Here is a 22,891-nt window from a genome sequence, read left to right as displayed (position 1 = left end):
ATTCTGTATTACATGAATCATGGAAACATTTAGTAGATTAAAAAACATTTTAAAGGAAGAATGAGAATAATCAGCCTTTTACCAGCAAAGACAATGATGGGAGACCTGCTAGCCTATCTTCTGGGAAGGTGAGGGAGGCCGGCTCCTCTAATCCTCAAATCTGGGACTGGTTTTGGTGGATTGCTCAGTTGCCGTCACTTACAAGAGTGTTGGAGGGCCATTCGTCTGCAGGTCATGGAAAATGAAACGTCATTCGTCTGGGAACTCTCAGGGGCAGGACCACATCTCTGGGAAAAGTGGGAGTCCTGTGAAACCTGGGGATGGCAAAAGAGGCAGCTCCTAGTGAAACAGTCTAAGAGGTGTCAGGCTCTGCTGAGTGCCAAATTAGAGAAAGCTGTTACTTATATAACTTCCTGTAATTGCCCGGCAGTAGCTGCAGCTGAGGACAGCCACCCTCTCTTCGTCTCTGCTGAGCGAAGGCTACACGGCCCTTCTTCCTTGCAGCTGTTTCACCTTCTACCTTGCGTGGAGCCAGGCTTTTGCACCGAATCTGAGATGCCATTTTAAACAGAAGACTCCATCCTCTTGAAGATGGGAAATTCTTACGCTGGACAGCTGAAGACGACACGCTTTGAAGAGGTCTTGCACAATTCCATCGAGGCATCCCTGCGGTCCAACAACCTGGTGCCCAGGCCCATCTTTTCCCAGCTGTACCTGGAAGCTGAGCAGCAGCTTGCCGCTCTAGAAGGTGGGAGACGCACGTTGCTTTTATCTGTGTATTTCTTTTATTGTGCGCAGTTAATGTTAGCACCAGAACTTGAAACTCTTTTCTTTATGTAGATAACGTTGAATCTAGCAGAAAAGAATTATTAGAAAAAGAAAACTGGGTACAAGTTCTTACTTTGGCTAAAATGTAAATAAGTTTCAGCCATAAAATTGCAAGAAGTAAAATTATTCATTGAATCAGTAGGAGAAAGGAAGAGGACAAATTGTTCTCAATCGGTTGTTACTTATGCTCTTATTAGAAGGTTTGACATTTTCACTTGGAAAAGCAAGAAATTTTAACATGCTTTTGACCCTCAGCAATATATTCCTTTTCTTTGTCCTGTGATTTGTGGCTATATCTTTGCAAAGTAATAGTAGGTACGAGAACTCTCAGAAACTTTTAAAAACCAAAAGCGAATATTATAAATTTAATATATGCCAAGAATAAACAACTAAATTCTCTTCGGGCATAGGGATGACTTTTTAGAGTTTATTTAATTATGCAGAGATTGAAATGATTGTTTTTTATAGCTGTGTGTTTTCATTTCAGAAGTAACCCCTCACTGATCCATAGTATGAGATAGCTCTGTTGTGGAAGTTCTTTTTGTAAGTTGATATCTTTGACTTGAAGTTACCCGCAGACTTCTCTTAGTTATTGAAGTGAAAAGGGGCTGTACTTTAAAACAAAAATTAATAAACTAGAATTAAAGAAGAAAGCACTGAGTGAGCCAGGTCTTGTGCTGGGGTGGTCTTGCTGTGCGTGAGTGTGTATGTGGAAGGGGATGGTTGGGTTGGAGAGAATTGCACCTAGAGAAGAACAAGGTGTGGAGGTGCTTGTCTTCAAGGGGCCCCACACTGAGCTTGTGTGAGATCTGATAGTTCCTTATTCTAGCAGGGAGGCATTTCTGTGTCATTGTTTAAAACATCCTTACTAAATTAACCTTGCAAATGGCCCTTCTAAACCCCTGGAAGGACTGGATGTGGGTCTGAGAGAAACTAGACTGTGGTCAAAACCATGCATTAGGAAAACCGAGAATTCGCTGGCATTCACATCAAAAGCACTGATGTTTTCTGGCATGGGAGACGTCACTGTGATTTTATGGGGAGCCGAGAAATGGCTGGAGAGTATTTTATGGACTGTTTTTGGCCAGTTGAAAGACTTTGGTGGAATATGAATTACCTGGTCATCCTCTACATCTACAGTATTGAAGAGCTTTGTGGCTAATTATGGATTAATACTAGTGATATTGATGGTAATGTTTATTTGAATGATACCTTAAAATCCACAAAGTGCTTTCACCTCACAAGCTGAAGTCATTGAATTCTGTGATTTGGGAAGATGGAAGGGTGGCTTGCTGGAAGCTTGAGTGACTGAGCAGCCGTTGCATACTCAGCTTTGGCCAAGCTCTGAGATAAAAAGGGGACAGACAAGGGGTTGAGTAGACTCAGGGCTGCCCACAGGGGGAGAGAGGAGTAGAAAGCCCTTTGAGGATTCCAAATTAGCTTTCCCTCCTGTTGAAAGATCTTGATAGTTGCTTTCTGCCCACCTTTAACTGGGAGGCTGTGTCTGACATTCCGACAGCTCAGGGTGCCCTTATCTGCTGTTGGACATGTGGCACTGTCCAGGGACAGCGCTGAGGCTTAAGCCTTCATTCCTCCGGTGCTGCGGTTGAAGGTTCCCTGCCAGCTGTCAGCCGGCTTGTCCAGCTCCACGTTGGTAGGAAAACTGGAACAAGCCCTATGATTTTCCCATTTGTCCGACAAACAGAAGAGAGAAGTCCTCTGAGAGTTTGGTTTTCTAGTGCAGGAAAACAAGGGGGCTGATGGGGCTGGTGGGAAGAGACAGACTCTTTTTGGTTTGCTAAATGTTACCCTAAACCAAGCACTCAGCTAGAGGCCCTGCTTTCTGCATAGTCAAACCTGGTGCAGACAGGCTTATCCAGGCCACATCTCGCTGTGTCTGTTTGTCGGGGTTTCTTATCTCATTGCTGGCCTTCTTCAGACAATGACATTAAAGATGGTTTTTATGACCAGAGTGCTGGTATACTGAACACCCCTTGATCTGTTAACATTTTATGTATTTGTGAGGGGGATTTAACAGGAGTCTTACTACTTTGTTCTTTGAATTAGGGCTGTTAACCTACCACCTCCTTTAGGGGAAAAACCCTTATACATTCTTGATTTTTTTAAAAAAAGAGAGATCAACAAAACAGACACTGTCCAGCATTTTGGGATAAGTATTTATTCATTAAACAGGATGTAGGTAAAATCCTGTAGTCCCACCCACTTAGAATGCCATAGAGTTTCTGCTCATGGAAAGAAAACACAATTGCATGTCAACATTAAAAGCGGTAGCCTTGCACAGAAAGGAGGGAAGCGGCGCTCCAGGCCCCTGAGTTCCTGTGTTTTGTTATTAGGATTCTAAGCTCCCAATCCAGTTGGTTTTGTCTAAAGCCATTTTAGAGCTCTCATCCTGCCAGGAGACCTGGGTAAACATGGCTGGTTTAGTCTGCTCCCAGGCAGGAATGTCCCCTCGAGCTTGTTGCTGGCGGATCTTCCCATCACAGCCCCTGGAATATCTGATGTAGACCTTTGACCTTTAATCCTGCTTTCTTACTGACTGGATTTTGAGCTCTTTCTTTGACCTTTTGAGGCTTACGACCCTTTTCTTTCATGCCTTCTGAGAGTCTTAATTGCCGTTCTTAGCAACTTGGCAGAATCACATGCAGGCATTCCCGGGTGTGCCCTTGGCTGCGACGGTGCGGGCCTTGGGGGCTGCTGGTTTTAGTTTTCCTGGGATGTGTCTCCCTTATTTCACTGATAGTTGGCATCTGTGCCATCCCCTCTGAGCCTCTGTGGTGCTAGCTTAGAGACCAGAGTCGATTTTGCAGAGTCTTCTGTGTCCCCGACATGGAGACCTGTACTGCCTTGCTGGCGCCTGGGGTCTGGGCATGACTCTTTACACCTTCTGCTAAAACCACGCCTGCTGTATGTAATGGCAGGAAGAAAGCATCCGAAGCAGGCTCAAGAGTGTATCTCCCTCCCCACCCCCACTCTGGGTAATCTCTTCACACCTTTCCTACCACCTCTGTGTCCTCTAAGCCCAGGAAGTCTGAGAGATCAGGAGTTCTTGAGTCACCTCCTGCTATGACCTTCCCAAAGTCACGGTTCCCACCTGCTGGAAACGTTCAGCTTCTTCTGCCTCTTGTGCCACAAGCCCGTTTGAAATGGTAGCCATTGTGAGGCCATGTTTCCAGTATGCTCTACCGTTTAATCACATCTGGAACTCCCGTGCAGCTCTGAGGGCCACGTTTTTCCACACAGACCATCAGAACTCCAGGTGACCTTAGGGTTTGTCTGGATTAACCACCTCATTTTAAAGATGCAGGATCAGATGCACAGAGAGGTTAAGCAATTTTCCTGCGTCCACATAGGCAGTGGCCCAGGCTAGTACGGAAACTTGAGCTCCCTGATTTCCAGTCCAATCTCTTTCTACTACACATGATTTCATCATTAACCTAGGTTGCTTAGCCCTCTGGATGGATGGACGGTGTTAGAGCCAAGTTAAGTGAGAGTTTGAGACTTGACAGCAAATAAACCAACACTGGAGGAGAAGACAAAGAAATAAGAAGCGGGCCGGGCCCGGTGGCTCGTGCCTATAATCTCAGCACTTTGGGAGGCCGAGGCGGGTGGATCACCTGAGATCAGGAGTTTGAGACCAGCCTGGCCAACATGGTGAAACCCCATCTCTACTAAAAATACAAAAATTCGTTGGACGTAGTGGTAGGTGCCTGTAATTCCAGCTACTTGGGAGGCTGAGGCAGGAGAATTGCTTGAACCCGGGAGGCGGAGATTGCAGTGAGCCGAGATCGCACCATTTTACTCCAGTGTGGGTGACAAGAAAGAAACTCCATCTCAAAAAAAAAAAAAAAACAAAAGAAAGAAGAAGCAAAGAGTGCCTGTATCCTGGCCCAGTGTGTTTAAGGATGTTCATAATGACCCTGTTCCCTGAAGAACTCTGTATGCTATTTATTAAATGACATTTAAAGATAGAGAAGTTGAGAAAGATTTTTACCCCAAATGTCTAACTTACAAGAAGTTGGCAGGACTAAATTTCAACAGACTGAGATCCTGCCTTCTCCAGCAGTGCTTAGTGAATAAGGTACGATTCTGTGTACCCAGAGCCCCTGGGCTGCCCAACACACAGTCATACTTAGCTTCCTTGTGGGGTGCCTAGAATACAGGGATGAGTGAGGGCACAGATCCTGCCTGCCGGAGCTGAGAGAATTTCATTTCCCTGTAGTGACAGAGCATGTGTCCAGGGAGTTGCAGGATTTCCATGGCCACCCCTAGGCTCTCCTGACCCGTTCAACAGTGACTATTCCTTCTGAAATATTATTTCACTTATAAAAAGCTTCCTACATCGCTTCTCGGCCTTTTGGCTAAGACCAAGTGTAGTATCTGTTCTTATCAGTTTAAAAAAAGCTTCCTACATCCATACCATACCTGACCCTGTTATAGAATGGCTATTTGTATGTGTGTGTGTTTGTGTGTCTAGTAGTGTTTACATGCATTCTTCCCTTGGGGATAATTTTTTTTTTTTTTTTGAAACGGAGTTTTTGCTCTTGTTGCCCAGGCTGGAGTGCAGTGGCGTGATCTCGGCTCACTGCAACCTCCACCTCCCAGGTTCAAGCGATTCTCCTGCCTCAGCCTCCTGGGTAGCTGGGATTACAGGCACACACTACCACGCCCAACTAATTTTTTGTATTTTCAGTAGAGACAGGGTTTCATCATGTTGGCCAGGCTGGTCTCGAACTCCTGACCTCAGGTGATCCACCTGCCTCGGCGTCCCAAAGTGCTGGGATTACAGGCTTGAGCCACCGTGCCTGGCCTACAGCTCCTGGTATTCCCAGGAGGTCTCCCATCCAAGTGCTAACCGGGCCCGACCCTGCTTAGCTTCTGAGATCAGACGAGATCAGGTGCGTTCAGGGTGGTATGGCCATAGACAATGTGCCGTTTGACAGCTGTCTTGTATTGTGTAAAGCTGTTCATACTACCTATATTTTGTGTCCCAAATGAAGCAGTGCAGGTTAGGGGCAAGAGCATCAGCTTGGGCATCACACAGGACTGGGAACGTGTGGGCCATGCTACTAGCACATAGTTGAATAGCTGTGGGCCAATTGCTGGATCTCTCTGAGCCTCCATTTCCTGTTTTGTAAAATGGTCTTCATATGACACTATGGTACCATCTACACAAATATCTTTGGAACGCTACTATGTCCAGGCATTGCGCTCAGTCCTTATCAACCAATTTGATACATATTAAACCTCTAGTGTATGCACAGCTGTGACAGATGGAAGAGAAGTTAACCTGAATTTGGAGTCATGAGGCCCAGGTCTGTGTGCCGTGTGACCTTGGGCGAGTCATCCAACCCGAGCAAGCCTCAGCTTTTCCCTCCAGTAAAGAAGGTTGATAAAACCCGACTGACAGACTGTTTGTAAGGACAAGTTAATTTCCAACTAGCTAGACGTGCTGAGTGCTTGTTAGGGATGGGTGGAACCCATTCTGGATTAGTTCCGTAGGTCCTGGGCTTGTTGAGCCTGAGAATGCAGGCAGAGGAAAGCCCCTGGGGGAAGCTCTGAGGCCAGACAGCAGCTGCCTTGCTCATCACTCTTCTTCCCCCATCTAGGTGGTAGCCGAGTGGACAATGAGGAAGAGGAAGAAGAGGGAGAAGGAGGGCTGGAAACAAACGGCCCCCCAAACCCTTTCCAGCTGCACCCTCTGCCTGAAGGATGCTGTACCACAGACGGTGAGCCTCTGCCAGCTCCTGGCCAGGCAGTGCCTGTCATGCTGCCCGGAGGCAGTGGCCAGGCGGGTGACTGGGCCTGTGACTGTGTGCTGCAGGGGTCCTCTTTGCTCTTCCTCTTTGCTTTCCCTGAGGTGTGAGCCATGCCCTTGGGCCCGCAGCAGGTGCTGGCCCGGCCTGCCCTCCTGAAACAGGAGCTCCAGAGACACCATCCTGGGATGCTAAGGCAGGCCTCTGTGCCACTCCTTGGACAGCCTCAACTTTACCAGTGGCTTGGGAGCCAGACATTCATTTTTCTGTGTTGGTTGCTTGGAACCTAGAATACATTTTCCCTGCTCAGGCCTGTTTGCACAGCATATTGAACTCAGAAGTGATGAGGAGGAATAATCTTTCTTTTTTTTTTTTTTTTTTTTTTTGACAGAATCTCACTCTGTTGCCCAGGCTGGAGTGCAGTGGTGCAGTCTCAGATCACTGCAACCTCCACCTCCCGGGTTCAAGCAATTCTCCTGCCTCAGCCTCCCGAGTAGCTGGGATTATAGGCACATGCCACCATGCCTGGCTAATTTTTGTATTTTTAGTAGAGATGGGGTTTCACCATGTTGACCAGGCTGGTCTCGAACGCCTGACCTCAGGTGATCCACCCACCTCAGCCTCCCAAAGTGCTGGGATTACAGGCGTGAGCCCCTGTGCCTGGCTGGAATAATCTTTCATACCCATCAGTACGTCAATGTTGAACAGGCAGATACACATAATCTCAGGGACCCTGTACAGTCAGTAATGGTACAGTTTCACTGTTGAGGAACAGAGGCCTGGAGATGCTGGGTGGGTGGCAGCTTAGTCCTGTGCTGAGAGCTTGTGCTGTGCACTCAGGCTTGGTGTACACCCCTGACTCTGCCACCCATGAGCCACACGACCTCTTTGCTAGTGAGTTCATCTGTCTGACACCATGTCAGTCAAGTGGGGAGGCCAGTTAGTGGCGAGAACATCAGCTTGGGCATCAGACACAACTGGAACGTGCAGGCCATGCTGCTTAGCAGATAGTTGAATAGCTGCGGGCCAATCACTGCATCTCGCTGAGCCTCTGCTTCCTTATTTGTAAAATGGTTTACATATGACACTATGTTACCCCCATACAAATATTTCTGGAATGCCTACTATGTCCAGGCATTGTGCTCAGTCCTTAGTTATTTAAGATAACTAACTGGGTATTATTAAATTAAGCAGTAATTGAAGTAATTATTGAACTCTTTGCTCTGGAAATATGGAGATAAATGGGATGAGAGATCCCTGTTTGATGGGAGCTATACAGGGAATTGGATACTTTGCACACAGTTGGGAGCAAGCAGGGGTGCATCGAGCAGAGGAGGGGCTCTAACGCAGGTAGAGAGTTTTGGGAAGGCTTCCTGGAGGAGGTGGCCCTTTGGGTTTTGGAGGATTAGTACGAGTCAGCCAGGAGACTGTGGAGGGGTTAGAGGAAGCTGGGAAGTTCCAGACAGAGGGAACAGCATGTGCAAAGGCTTAGTGGGTAAAATTACAGCTCATTTGGAGGAACTGCTAGCAGATTATTTACGTAGGGGCCTGAGGTGTGGCAGAGCCAGGCTTGGAGGAGTGATGAGACGTGGTGTGAAGGCCCCATGTGTTCTGCCTTGGGGACTGGACTTGACCCTGAGCATGATGACTGGGAGGGGAGGGACTCGGCCCTCGCTGGGCTGCTCTTCCAGGCAAGGGGAAGGCAATATGGTGGCTCTTAGTGAGGTGGGACTTCCAGTGTCCAAGTATTTAAAAGGCCGCTGAATTAAATGGTAAGAGGTGAACTCTTCAGCCAGGCATGGTGGCACAAGTAGTCAAGTCCCAGCTACCGGGAGGCTGAGGCAGGAGGATTGCTTGAGCCCAGACTTTGAGGCCAGCCTGGGCATCATAGCAAGACCCTATCTCTTAAAAAAATAAATGTTAAGAGGTAAACTCTCCAATGGTCATTATATTTTCACATAATTTCCAAATAAATACAGTAAACACTGTGACTACTCATGGCCTACATCCCTCCAGCTCTTCAGAAGGCATGGACCACACTGGGCTGGGAGGGACCTAGGTCAGAGAGTTAGGGGACCCCCTGGGGATTGACCTTGACCTCAGGGAATTGACCTCCCTTTCCCAAGCCAATGCAAGGAACTGCCCTGTATTAGTCCATTTTCACACTGCTGATAAAGACATACCCAAGATTGGGCAATTTTCAAAAGAAACTGGTTTCCTAGACCCACGGTTCCACGTGGCTGGGGAGGCCTCACAATCGTGGTGGAAGGTGAAAGGCACATCACATGGCAGCAGACAAGACAGGAGAGCTGGTGTGGGGAAACTCCCCTTTTTAAAACCATCAGATCTCACGAGACATACTCACTATCACGAGAATAGTGTGGGAAAGACCCACCCCCATGATTCAGTTACCTCCCACTGTATCCCTCCCACAATATGTGGGAATTGTGGGAATTACAGTTTAAGATGAGCTGTGGATGGGGGCACAGCCAGACCATATCATGCCCCAGACCTGGGAGTCAGCTTGGCCTCCCTTCCTGGTCCACCTCTCTGTAGCTTGCAGCAAATCACTCAGCCTCTCTGAGCCTCAGTTTCCCTATCTTCAAAATGGGAACAGCCACACTTTGCTGCAGGTGATGACATGAGAGTTTTGCAGAGCCTGCCTCACTGGTGCCTGGCGTGTGGTGGTGCTGGCCCCATGCCTGCCAGCATCTCCCCCACAGGTGTTGCTTTCTCCTGCCCCCGCCCAGGGGCACATGGAAAACCACAGAGCAAATGATGGTGAGTGGGGAAGCACTGCACTCAGGAGGAAAGTCTTCATGACGTCCTGTAGAGCTCTGCTGGGAAGGCCTTGGCTTGTCAGGGCTCCCAGAGAGGTCTCAGTCGGGAGCTAAAGCTACAGGAAGCACAGGAGATGGGGCTGGGTGTGCCCTTACCTGGGACAAGACCCTGGAAAAGGCTTATCCAAATTAGTTTCAGCTGGCTCTCTATTTTACCTTTCCCCCCCAGATGTTTGTAGAAATGTATTATTTGAACAGGAAATGTATTTACAATCTCTAACACGCAAAAGGTTCTGAAGGGCATGGAATGAGAATCCCTGTGCTCTCGGCCTGCTCAGTGCCTGTGTCCTGGCCGCCAGTCCTCCCCATGACCCCCTAGAGGAAACTGACACTATCAGATTCTCAGCCTTCATTTTTCATGATGGCCTCTTTCTCATCCCCATAAAATGCAGCATGTAAAAAACATCAGAGGACCCTCAGTTTCTTATGGATTTATCTTGTTTATGTTTCCGTTTGCCATCATGTGTTTAAAGTTTCTTCCTGTTGAGCTTCATTTGCACATTAATGTGGCACCGATAGACAAATAACGTGTGATCTGTGTCGTGGATAACTATGATTATATATATATATATATATATATATATATATATTTGAGATGGAGTCTCACTTTGTCACTTAGGCTGGAGTGCAGGGGCACAATCTCAGCTCACTGCAACCTCTGCCTTACGGGTTCAAATGATTCTCCTGCCCCAGCCTGACGAGTAGCTGGGATTGCAGGTGTGTGCCACTACGCCTGGCTAATTTTTGTATTTTTAGTAGATGGGGTTTCACTACATTGGCCAGGCTGGTCTTGAACTCCTGACCTCAAGTGATCCTCCCGCCTTGGCTTCCCAAAGCGCTGGGATTACAGGCGTGAGCTACCATGCCCGGCCAACTAAGATTATAGTTTTATCTCTCAGGATTAATTTTGAGGTCAAGCACACCCAGAGGTAAGGGTTTCTCCTGAGCAGACCCAGAACATTTCCTCCCTTTGCCCCTGTGACCCCGCTTCTGGGAAGCCCTGGGCAGCGTGTGAACCCTGTCCACCCCTCCTAGGGTTCTGCCAGGCCGGGAAGGACCTGCGCCTCGTCTCCATTTCCAACGAGCCCATGGACGTCCCTGCCGGCTTTCTCCTCGTGGGGGCCAAGTCCCCCAGCCTGCCAGACCATCTCCTGGTGTGCGCCGTTGACAAGAGGTTCTTGCCGGATGACAATGGCCACAATGCTCTTCTTGGTAAGTACTGCTTTGTCATCCTCTGTGGCTCCTTCTGCATGGGGTAGAGCAGGGTCAAGGGAGGTCACGGTGGGGGGTGGTGGCAACAGAGGGACCATCTTTGGGACCCCAGGCGCAGCATGCAGCCCTGTTTCTGTTTTTTGGTAGACGAGTTCTTTGTGGAATGGAATGCAAATGAGATGCATTTACAGTATGACTGCATCCCTGCAGAAAGCTCATCATTTAGCATTCATTTTTCATACATTTATTCTTCAAACCTCCTTAAGTGCCTGCTTGTGTCAAGAATGGGTGACAAACCCTGTCCTAGACAGTCTCAGAAACAGCCTACAGAGGCAGAGGAGAATGAGGCCGAGTGTGTTGCTGCTTCCAGAATGTTCTGTCCTGAAGGACTGCCAGGCACCCTGTATCTGTTTTCCCTTTGGTTTATCACTCATCTCTCAAGACATGGTCTGTTTGTTTGCTTGTTTATCTTGAGACAGAGTCTCTCTCTGTCGCCCAGGCTGGAGTGCAGTGTTACTGTCTCAGCTCACTGCGACCCCCACCTCCTGGGTTCAAGTGATTCTCCTGCCTCAGCCACCCAAATAGCTGGTATTACAGGTATGCGCCACCACACCCGGCTAATTTTTGTATTTTTAGTGGAGATGGGGTTTCACCATGTTGGCCAGGCTGGTCTCAAACTCCTGGCCTCAAATGATCTGCCCACCTTGGCCTCCCAAAGTCCTGGGATTACAAGCATGAGCCACCACGCCCAGCCAAGAGGTGATCTTTATTACCCCAGTTTTATAGGTGGGCTTGGATCTGTTAAGTTGCTCAAGGCCGCGTGAGTAAAGAGGACAGAGCCGGGATTCAAACCCAAGTCTTCCTGGCTCCAGATTCTACCCGGTACCATCCCACGTGGTCTTGACCATGTTGTGGTCAAGGTCAAGGTGGGGGAGCCACCGTTTTCCCTTCCAGCCACCGGCACCACTAGCCTTTGATCTTTCCAACAACCGCTGGCCCACTAAGGCTCTGAGTGCAGAGCTGAGGCCAGGCCTTGCCAAGCCTGGCTGCCTTTGCTCATATGATGTAATTGAGTTCTTACTGTGTGCCGGGCCATCACTCAGCAGGCTCCCCCATTGTGGAGTAAAATGTAGGGACACCCGAGGTGTGGACTGAGAGCCCGGGGATCTGGGTTCCGGCCCTGCATCTGCCCACAGGTCGCTGTGTATCCCCCTGGGCTTCTGCGTCCTCATCCATGAAGCGGGGAGGTGACTTGCACATGTGCCCTGGCCCTTTGGCAGTCTGTTCTCATCCCGTGACTGTGGGTCCGGCCCCTCCGTCTGGCCTGGCATCTTCTTTGGAGGAAATCTGGGCAGGAGGCAGGATTGGTAATAATCCACTTCAGATGTAGCCTCAGGAACAGTCTTCATGCAGAAGCAAATTTGATTGTGAGAATTTATGGGAAAAACTTCTAAGTTGAAAACCCCCACAATTTCTTACATATTTTCCATGAGTATAGACGTTGAAGCCTCCAGTTTTGCGCTTGATACAGTTCCAAAAGCTGGGAGGATAAACTCACTCCACGGGTAGTTACTGAGCACACTGTATGTCTGAGGAGCTGTGCAAAGGATGAAGAATGGAGAGAGGGGAGAAGAAAACGCAATAGTTCCTGCCACAAAGGCGCTGGGGACACACACGTGTGTGAACTCTGACACGAGGCAGGTGAATGCTCACTCGAGGGACAGCACCACTAGACAGTGATGAAGGAGAGAAAACATTTTGGCCAACTCTTTTGAGGCAGGCTCATGGAGTCACTGTAACTAGTTCTCTAAAACAGAACCATTCCAGAAAACCCACTCTAGCAAAGAAGCTGATGGAATAATTCAATGACAGACTGAACGCTTACGACAGTCGCCCAGGATGAAAGTGAGTACGCAAGGCCATGCCTGGTGGCCGCCTTAGCGTTTGATCTGGCGGTGGCCGGGAATTCATCTGGATCCCACCACTTTGTGACTGTAAAGGAATTGCCAGGGTAGTAAATCAAGGAGGCTCTGCCTCTTGGCCCGCAGAGAGGAGGATCTTCCAGTTCCTTCACCACCAGCCCAGTAACAGAGCCAGCTCATCGAGGAGAGGAAGTGTAGGAGCTTTGTTAATTGCTTGCCAAAGCCATCTGAAATGGGTGACAAGGCCTGGTTGGTAATAACCATTGCTTTCTTCTTTTAATAAAATAACTTTATGCTCTCAGCTTGCATACTTAACACTGTTTAGGTTTCCTGCAATTAAGTCTGATGGCTATACAGGACAAGGTGGTCCGCTCCAGCCCTGCAGCGGCAGGGCTCAGTGCTTTTTAGTGATCTATAAAATACAGGCTGGGTAATACCTTGAGGGAAGCAGCAGTATTAGGAGACTTGTTTTCGTGACTTTTAATCAACTCAGGTATTTTATCTGAAAAAGCTGAAAGACTAAAATCTAGGTGTGTGTTTCAGTTTATTGCCCGGTAATTTATCTAAGTGGGTTGACAGCTCAGACATAAAAAAGGAAAACATATTCTGCTAGATTGTTTTTTCTTAGATGGGAGTAAACAAATCCTTTGTTCATTCAGCAGGCAAAGAATTCAGCATGCATTTACGGAATATATAACGTGAAATGAAAGCCTGGACCTTCAGTTACGTCTAGGGGCAGGGTGGGGAGATGCAGGCACACCAAGAATCAGCCTAGAAGTCCACAACCAACGACTCTGTCAATAAATCTTACAATACATCCATGTGCGACATGGTCCAGCAGAGACGGTAAGGTGCTCCGGCAATCGGAGGAGCACACCGGCTCCCAGTGAGGATGGGAATGGGAGGATGTGGTATCTGAGTTGGGCCCTGAAAAATGAGTGGAATTCTGCCAATTGGAGAATAACAGCAACAGAAACCAAGCACTAATAGCAGTCGGCACTTTTTGAGCATTTATCGTATGCCAGAAACTGCACGAAATAAGTTAAAATAGCCAATGCAGTGGGTCTATTATTATCTAGAGTTATATACAGAAATGAAGGCACAGAGAGGCTAACTGACTTGCTCAGGGCCACCCTGCTGTTTGAACCCCGAGGGTCTGGCCCTGGTGCCCAGGTCCTGGAGGATGAAGGGCATCTCAGCAGAGGGACCTCCCTGTACATGACAGCGTGGCACACTGGAGAGGTGGCGAGAGTGCTCTGTGGCTGGAGCGGAGGCTGGTGGAGAGCGTGGCGGGGTGGGGTGCCCAGCTGGGTTCTGCTTGGAAAAGGAGCTATTTTCAAACTACGGAAGTACAGAGTCTCATGGTATGAGGTGATCTAGCCTTCTTTAAAGTTTATCAACACGTGGCCAGTCTTGTTTCATTGATAATGTCCGCCTCTTCTCCCTTTCTGGGATTATTTTGAAACAAATCCCAGACATTGTATCACTTCATCTGTAAATATAGCGGCAGGGCATTATCTCTAAAAGATAATGGGACCAGGTGCGGTGGCTCATGCCTGTAATCCCAGTACTTTGGGAGGCTGGGGGGAGTGGATCACCTGAGGCCAGGAGTTTGAGACTAGCCTGGCCAACGTGGTGAAACCCCGTCTCTACTAAAAATACAAAAATTAGCTGGCCGTGGTGGCACATGCCTGTAATCCCAGCTACTCGGGAGGCTGAGACAGGAAAATCACTTGAACCTGGGAGGCGGAGGTTGCAGTGAGCTGAGATGAAGCCATTCCACTCCAGTCTAGGCGACAAGAGTGAAACTCCATTAAAAAAAAAAAAAAAAAAAGATAACGGCTTTTCATTAGAAATCCAATACCATTATCATATCTAAAAGATTTAACAGGTATTTAATATTATCAAATATTCAGGGTGTTCAAATCGTATCTTACGCTTTTTTTTTTTTTTTAAAAGCAATTGGTGCATTTGTATCAAGATCCAGACAAGGGTGTTCTAAAGCATTTGGTTGCTGTATCTCTTCAATTTTTCTTTATGTGTAGGTCCTTCCTCCCTAGTTTTACCCTTATAATTGATATTTTTAAGGATATTTAGCGTGTTAGATGTTAAATTTAGATGACTGTTTTAATTTGTGTTTTAGGAAGATCTCTTAGAAGTCAGATACACAATTGATTTTTATGCAAAGGGAGAAACTGAGGCAGAAGAACTAGTTATGAACTTATTGCAGGATTCTAGAGGAGTACGATGGCCTGAGAATTATATGTTTCAAACCTCCCAACATCATACAATTTACCACCCCTGAGTGCTTCATCTTCCGCGGGAACACCTGGGACCCCTGCCCCACTTCCTGTCTCACCTGGAATCCTGGTACGGCTCCTTAGGCTTCCCCAACACAAGGAGGTCATTTCTACACTTGAGCTGGGATTTGGCCAAAATACCAAGGCAGGGGCTCTGGATATATATATATATATATAACGTTGTTTTCCTTTCCCATGGTCTTTTCCTTTCTCCATCCAGGTGGGGATTTAAAATAATGTTTCCCAGATTTTGTTTTTTCTTTTTTCAATTAATATGGCACACAATGAGCCAAAGATGATCTTATTTTTGCCCCAAGTAACTGTTTATTTTCAGGCACGGGGAGGGTGGTCATTAGTTGCTAGGTATAGTGTGTGCTCATCTGAGCTCATGAGCTTTCAAGGCTCATTATTTGGAAGGAACATAGAGTTGCTGTTCAGGCCCAATTTAAATCCCACTTGCCAGGATGTCTTCCTGGAATTGCCTTCCTAAATTACTCCTGCTGTTTCCTCATTCTTCTCTGCAGCACACTGTGCTGGAACAGCCAGTCCCATCTTGGCAGAGAAGTACTTCCTGCCTTGGGGCTGCAGGTTTGCCATCTATAAAGGGGATAAAGATGTACGTGGTACCTGACTGCGGTTTTGAGGATAACTCCGCTCTTTATATGATGATCTTTATAAACTCGAAAATGCTGCCCAAATTTGAGGAACTACTGTCGTTGCTACCGGTACTTCTGCCTCAATCATGGGATTATTTAATTGTGTCTGTTCCTTCTTCCTAACAGGGACCATTTCTTTTTTTAACCAAAAACAATACCCAATTAATGAACCATGCATTTTTTTTTTCTTTTTTAGACGGAGTCTCGCTCTGTCTCCCAGGCTGGAGTGCAGTGGCGCGATCTCGGCTCACTGCAAGCTCCACCTCCTGGGTTCACGCCATTCTCCTGCCTCAGCCTCCTGAGTAGCTGGGACTACAGGCGCCCACCACCACACCCAGCTAATTTTTTTGTATTTTTAGTAGAGACAGGGTTTCACTGTGTTAGCCAGGATGGTCTGGATCTCCTGACCTCCTGCTCCGCCCGCCTCCGCCTCCCAAAGTGCTGGGATTACAGGCGTGAGCCACCGCGCCCAGCCGAACCATGCATTTTTAATCTATGTCTTGCCCAGAGCATGTGGTTTGTTTCCTATCAGATTTTCTTTCTAACCATATTTGTGCATAAAAGTATTTGTCAGATTTGCATTTTTTCATGGAGTGTTGATGACTAGGGCCAAGTGGCCCTCTGCGCAGGGACAGTGGTCTAGAGTAAGGCCCTTCTGAGCATCCACTCTCCTGGGAAGGCACTGGATGGAGGCATCAGGCCTGGGGCACAGGTTTGTGGCTCCCAGCTCTGGTGCAGTGGCTGTCAGCGAGATCTCCTTGGACTGTGGTTCTAGAAGAAAGGTCAGGTGCAGGTGGGCTTCTAGAGGCATCCCTGAGGTTTTGTGGGAGGACTCCTCTCTGCACAGGGAGTGGCCCCAGCAGTAAACCTGGGCCATCTCCAGCCTGCTATGAGCCAAGTGCTCAGAGACCACTGGGTCTGAAGGAAGCCACCTACGGATGCTTCCAAGAAGAATCATGTCACTTTGGTCCTAGAAGGAGGCATAGGGCCGATTTAGTCATAGCCTTCCCTTTGATGGTTGGAACATGGAAACCCAGAGAAATGGAGCTGCTTCCTGCACATCTCACACTGTTGTGGGGGGCTATATATTTGCTCCCCTAGGGCCACATGTGAGTGTCATGACCCCCACTGTGCTCTCTCCTTCCTAATACACTTAGTCCAGGGTAGAGGAAGGAGGGATGCTTGCAGAGTGCCCCTGACATGTTAGATATCTCGTAGGCACTTAGCCCGCATAGTGCTCCTACAAGGTGGGTTTTTGGGAGGAGATGGGTTCAAATCCTAACTCCAGCACTTTCTACCCTGTAGCCGTGGCTTGGTCACCCTGTACCATGGATGGGTTTCTGTTTCTCCCTCTGCCTTGCTGCTTTCATCTGTAAACTGGGACACTGCTACCGATTGTTTTGTTGGGCTTCATGAGGTTTAAATGAGAACATTTATAATGTGCTTGGCACAGTGCCTGGCCCATGATAGGTGCACTACGAAGCCGCTGTTGTCAGCTTGTTGACAGATGGGGAAAGCAAAGCTCAGAGGTGTTAGTTACCTGCCTCACATCACCTAACTGTAGTTAGGATTTGAACCCAGGCCCCTCAGACATCCAGGCTTATGCACACTCCCTTGCAGGGGCTGGGGGAGTGGATGTAGTTGTCCTCTCAGCAGAAGGGGAGAGGCTTGCTCAGTGGCCAGCACACATAGCTGCCCAGGACGTGCTTGTTAAACAAATGCTACCTGCAGCTGCTGAACTAGACGCGGGAAAATCACAGGGTGTGGCTGTGCGTGGTGACAAGAGTCGTGTTTAAGATGGACTGTTTTCCATGGTGAGGACACTGAAGGAAGAATTTCTATTCTGGATATCCACACCCGGCAGGAATTTGAGATTTCAGGCAGGATCCCATGCTTTCTAAGCCTATCATGTAAAGAAAACTTTCTAGACTTTCAAGTCCTAAGGTAGATTTCTGAAGAGAACGGCTCATTATTTTCCTCTTTCTCATGAACATTTTTGTTGCCTTTCCCATACCTTCTTGGAGTGTTGGCATTTCCGGTCTCTCCCAGGGCCGGTTGGGAAGCTGTCTGTGGTTTTCTTGGTTGGCCTCTGTGGCTATCTCTCCAAGACACCTCACAGAAGAGCAGCTGGGTCTCCTGACCAGAAAGTTTTTGCCAAAGCAGAAAAGCAGTTTGCTTGCTGAGTCCCTAAATGTTTCCTGTACCAGCAAGACCCAGGGTGTCCACCCTCATTTCTGAATCACAAAGGGCTCCCTGTGCTTCCCATCCCAGCGGAGGAGATGGAGACGGCCTCTGCAGCACAGCGACGGTCCCCAGCCCGTGTTTCTTATGGGACAGAGGCCTGTAACCTGCTTAGCTGTCTCTGGAGAGGTTTGACAGCCTGGCCTTGGCAAGTTGCTCTTAGTTTCTTGCAGTTCTGTTCCCTGTTCATCCATCTTTTTAACACCAGGCTTAGAAGCCCTTCCAGGGAGCTCTGAAGGTTTCTTCGGGCCTCGTTCTTAGGCAGCAGTTGAGCTGGGTTTATCTCAAGCGTCCCTAAGTTGGAGGTGAAGGAATAAACAAAGACATGAGGTTATTCCTTCAGAGTGCTTACAGAAACCCTAACAGGCTGTGTTTACAGTTACCCTGTTTCCTCTCTTCTTTCTTCCCTCTCGATGTTAACCGGCTGCCTGCCACGTGTTGGGTATTAGTCAGTACCTGTATACTTGCACACACACAGCTCACACGTGCAGTCATGCTGCGAGCTTAGAGGAATAATGATGGGAAAAAGACACAAATTTCAGTCACTGGGATGTTCAGAGGCCCCTGAGCCACAGGAAGAGTCTGGAGGAAAGTGCCAGCCAGCCTTTGGGTCACAGAAGGCTCTTGGGAGTAGGCATCGGAGCAGGATGTTGAGTGAGGGCTGGAGGTGTACAGGTGGGGCCCCCAGAGGAAAGGATGAGCCTGTGGGTGGAGGGCAGTGGGAGCGGCCTGGGTTGAAAGGCAGGGGAGTCCAGCTGGGAATTAGCATATCAGAGGAAGGACAGGAATAAAGCTGGAGATGAAGGCTAGGGGGCATTGGGGCAGCCTCGGATGCCAGGCCTGTGGGTGAGAACATCATCCTCAGGCTGGAGTTGAATGCCACACTTTCTGTACCTATGGACTGGAACAGTTGGCCTCTCTGGTTCTTTGATTTCACAAAGAAGGACTTGCCCTCCAGGTTGACTGGCTCCTGTGTCACTTGTGGGTTGAGATGAATGACAAGAATGGCCCTGGTTCCCTGTGAGTGTTAGTTCCCTGCCTGTCCCATGGAAAGCGAGCACATGGAGAGGACAGTGTTTCACGCCAGGACCTTACTGTTTGTGCTGGCACAGAGGGAATAGGACTGTGGAAGGTAAATTATCCTGTAACTGTCCTATGGCGAGGCCAGGAGATCTGTCCTTATTTCTAATGCCTTTTGAGGAAGACTAGATGTGCTCAAAGTAGATCAGGGAGTCCAGTAGGCCTCTGTAATGTAGATGTCTTATTTATCTGTGGAGATGTTTTTAACCTTCACTAACTGGAGTTATTCTGAACACTAGCCAGAGACCTTAGGGAGACTGTTTTAGAGCAGAGTTACACACAGAGCCGGGTGGCCCTCACGGCCTAAGGCACAATGACCTTTGTAGACTTATCAAATGGAGAATATGATACATGAGTCTTAGCTTCAGGATCTCCCCAGCCAAAGACCTTTGAACCCAAAGAAACCAGACATACCAGTGGGTGAAACAAGGCCGTCTTAAGATCGTTTAAATAAAGCAGTCAGCCCGGGCAGAAGCCCAGTCTTCACATTTCTCATCTTAACCAACACTCCCAATCCCTATGGTCTGAATAGGCTTTACAGTGTATGAAGGTCTTTTCAAGCACATTCTCTGGATTTTAATAGCTTCCAGGAGGTGGTTTGGTCGTTGCCACTGCGTAGGAAGCCTGCTTAGAGTCTCACAGCTGATGGAAGCCTCCATCACCTCCCAGAAAGTCAGTTGTAGGCCTGGTGCAGAGGCCAGCAGCAGCAAGATAGTCACATTCTAGCAGAGTGTCTCCATCCACTGGCTGCTAAGCCACGGAATTCACTCACCAGCATGCTGGCCAGATATTGCGGAGCGCTCCTGATTTCTTTTCAGAAACTCACGGGATCAACTTGATAGCAGGATGGAATTTTGGACTCTTAGGAGGTCTCCCAGTGTAGCCCATCTCACTAGTCACATTGCTTTGAGAGTCTGTAACTAACCCACCCCCACGGAAATAAGAGCCTGTCGCATCATTTCAGGTGCCTGATCCGTGTAGACAGTGGAATGGGATGGCTCTTGTCTTGCAAAGTTTGCTCTCTACATAGGTGTTTAAGTGGGCCCTCAAGCACGTTAAATCTTCCAAGTTTGCCCGGGCCCATCTCTATCACTAAGTCTTCTTGGTCCTCTTTTATTCGAGTTGAGGCCGTCTTCACCTCTGGGCTAGTCTAAGAGGGTGGGGTGCTTGCCTTGTGGCATTCTCTGGCTGGTGGTGCAGGAAGTGAACCTTCAGAGTTTGGATGAACTCTGTCTTATTTGAAAAGGACCAGCCTGGCCAACATGGTGAAACCCCGTCTCTACTAAAAAATACGAAACAATCAGCTAGGCATGGTGGCAGATGCCTGTAATCCCAGCTATTCAGGAGGCTGAGGCAGGAGAATCACTTGAACCTGGGAGGTAGAGGTTGCAGCGAGCCGAGATCGCACCATTGCATTCCAGCCTAGATGACAAGAACGAGACTTCATCTCAAAACAAAAAAAAAAGAAAGATGTTTATGGTTTACTTCCTTCTCCAGGTTTCTCTGGGAATTGTGTTGGCTGTGGAAAGAAAGGCTTCTGTTACTTCACGGAATTCTCCAATCATATAAATCTGAAACTGACCACTCAACCCAAGAAGCAGAAACACTTGAAGTATTACCTGGTCCGTAATGCACAAGGGACTCTAACCAAAGGACCTTTAATCTGTTGGAAAGGCTCAGGTGAGCAGGTTGGCTGTGGAGGAGGTGTGGGAGTGCTGGGCCCCCAAGTGGGCCGTGGCGCCTGTTGGTGTGATGCTGGGGAGAGGCCCCTGCATAGCAGCACACATCACAGGCAAAAGGCCAGGCCTATGAAATGGAAAATGCTCCTTTGCGTTACGGGCGTTAAGCTGGTTGACAGTGACAGTCTAATTGGATGGGATGTTTAAAAGTCGACAGAGGGCCAGTTGTGGTGGCTCACGCCTGTAATCCCAGCACTTTGGGAGGCTGAGGTGAGGGGATCACTTGAGGTCAGGAGTTCAAGACCAGCCTGGCCAACACAGTGACACCCTTCTTTACTGAAAATACAAAAGTTAGCCGGCCATGGTGGTGCCCGCCTGTAATCCCAGCTACTCGGGAGGCTGAGGCAGGAGAATCACTTGAACCTGGGAGGTGGAGGTTGCAGTGAGCTGAGATGGTGCCACTGCACTCCAGCCTGGGCAGCAGAGCACGACTCCATCTCAAAACAAACAAACAAACGAACAAAAAAAAACGTTGACAGAGGGCCAGACTGTGCATTACCTCCTATGGCAAGTATTTGGGGCAGTGGTTCTCATCTCCCCAAATTGAGTGGTTCATCCAAGTGGTCCTCAACCATGGGTGACTTTTGTCCCCTAGGGAACGTGTGGCCATAACTCAAGACAAGTTTGATTGTCATGACTGGATGGTGCCACCAGCATCTGGGGTAGGGACCAGGGTATGGCCGAATATTCTGCAGTGCACAGGGTGGCCCCCAGCACAAAGAAGCCCCCCCTGCAAATGTCACTGGTGCCAAGGCTGAGAACCTGACTTAAGACAGCTTGGCTTGAACAATGCCCCACCCAAGCCCCTGAACCCTGAACTATGGCCAGAAAGACCAGCTTCACGTTGCTGGTCTCTGAAGAAGTGATTGGGATGCAGCTTTCAGAAATGTTGGGAGCAGGCTGCCCTCCCACCCTTCTTTGTCTCAGCTTTGCCCTTCATGGCCACAGTCAGCAACGCAGGGTGAGGAGGAGGCTGGATCCTCAGCGGCCTGCCATGGGTGGAGGGCAAGTCTGGGGTGTGAGGTGTCCCTCCCTTGTCTGTGTTTGTTCCCATCTTGTCTTCCGGACGCTCCCGGGCAGGTCCTGGGAGTAGAAGGAAGAGGCCTTAGGCTGGGTGGCTCTGGGCACGCCCCGCTCACACCCTACTCTTCCTTCCTCTCTTGCTTTTCTTGTTTTGTTCAGTAAATGCCTCCTGAGCCCCTACTACTTGCCAGTCATTTCTCAGGCCCAGAGGATGCAGTGGTTCTGCCCCGTGTGGGACCAGTTCACCGTCTTTGATCACCTGCTGGGTCCAAGCACCTCAGAGGTTCCCCACCTCACTGGCCGCTGGGGATGGCCTTTCCCAGAGGAGGAAATAAGGGTGGAAGATGGTATCATTTCTTTATCTTCAAGTAACACTCTCGTCTATGGCTACGGGTAGCTGTAGGGTGACTTATTTGTGTAATTTTTCCCTTTCTTCTAAATACTCACCATTGCTCCCACTCTTGACAACCAGAGCTGCCCCTTGGCACATAGCCACAAGTAGAGAGTCGCACCCCTGCCCTGGCTTCACGCTGAAACAAAGACCAGGATGTGGTGGCAGCTTGTGTGGCTGTCTCCATAGCTCACTGTCCTGTAGGACACGTTCCACTCCAGGAACTCATTTTGTAGTTGTTGGAGAAGAGCGAGTTGGTTTTCACGTGTGCACCTTGCCCCCTTAGAGTTTAGAAGCCGGCAGATCCCCGCCAGTACTTGTTCCAGTTCCCTCTTCCCAGCCCTGGAGAGCGCGGCTGCCTTCCCCAGCGAGCCTGTTCCTGGGACGAACCCCAGCATCCTGATGGGAGCTCAGCAGGCAGGTGAGGTGGTGGAGACACGCCAGAGCTGCTAAATCCACAGAGCTGGCACTGTCTCCGAAGTGTCTGGTTGACTATGCAGTCAAGCATTCTTCAAAATAAATCAGGGGGCTGTTATCTTTTTCTATAACACCTTTACTTTCATCTTGAATTTGTAATACTTTTCAACAAAGAATGCTAGGTTTTTCATTGGGAGTTTCTTTCTTCCTGTTTGATATGAAGTGGGATCCCCTGGTGGGGACATATGCAGGGTCCCTCTGCACCACCCCCCACCCCAACCCCCGCACAGCATAGAGCTCTCTATGTAAAGATGCTGAGTCAGGGTTTGAATGATTTGCTCTGTATGTAAAGGTGCTGAGTCAGGGTTTGAATGAATTGCTAGAAGGAGTGGAAAAGACCAGATTGCTGCCATTCACCCCGTGCTCAGCACTCCCCAGCTCCATGAATGCCTTGAAGTCCAACAACCA

At 48.7% G+C, this 22,891-nt stretch overlaps 1 protein-coding gene, 1 non-coding gene and 1 pseudogene across 11 annotated transcripts in view; 2 read left to right on the top strand and 1 right to left on the bottom strand.

The window, feature by feature from the left end:
- The window catches only part of GREB1 (growth regulating estrogen receptor binding 1), a 161,389-nt gene that overhangs the window by 73,500 nt on the left and 64,998 nt on the right, over positions 1-22,891 (top strand). For 7 of the 10 annotated variants that reach the window (XM_063696059.1, XM_055377496.2, XM_055377501.2 and 4 more), the window contains exons 2-6: positions 431-748; positions 6,456-6,575; positions 10,478-10,654; positions 20,351-20,533; positions 22,293-22,427. In XM_063696059.1, coding sequence (XP_063552129.1) covers positions 592-748; positions 6,456-6,575; positions 10,478-10,654; positions 20,351-20,533; positions 22,293-22,427 — 772 coding nt within the window. In that variant the 5' untranslated portion in view covers positions 431-591. The remainder of the gene's footprint in view (positions 1-430; positions 749-6,455; positions 6,576-10,477; positions 10,655-20,350; positions 20,534-22,292; positions 22,428-22,891) is intronic. The other 3 variants (XM_055377502.2, XM_055377499.2, XM_055377498.2) reach the window with 1 other exon arrangement.
- On the top strand, positions 5,188-5,361 carry LOC115933675 (uncharacterized; annotated as a pseudogene).
- On the bottom strand, positions 5,654-5,772 carry LOC115933582 (5S ribosomal RNA). Its single transcript, XR_004069460.3, has one exon. It is a non-coding gene; the product is annotated as a 5S ribosomal RNA (ribosomal RNA).

This window comes from Gorilla gorilla, chromosome 12, assembly GCF_029281585.2.
Source record: "Gorilla gorilla gorilla isolate KB3781 chromosome 12, NHGRI_mGorGor1-v2.1_pri, whole genome shotgun sequence".
Classification (NCBI taxonomy): Eukaryota; Metazoa; Chordata; class Mammalia; order Primates; family Hominidae; genus Gorilla; species Gorilla gorilla.
The sequence above is the reverse complement of the archived record's forward strand: the minus strand, read 5'-3'. Positions and strand labels throughout refer to the sequence as shown.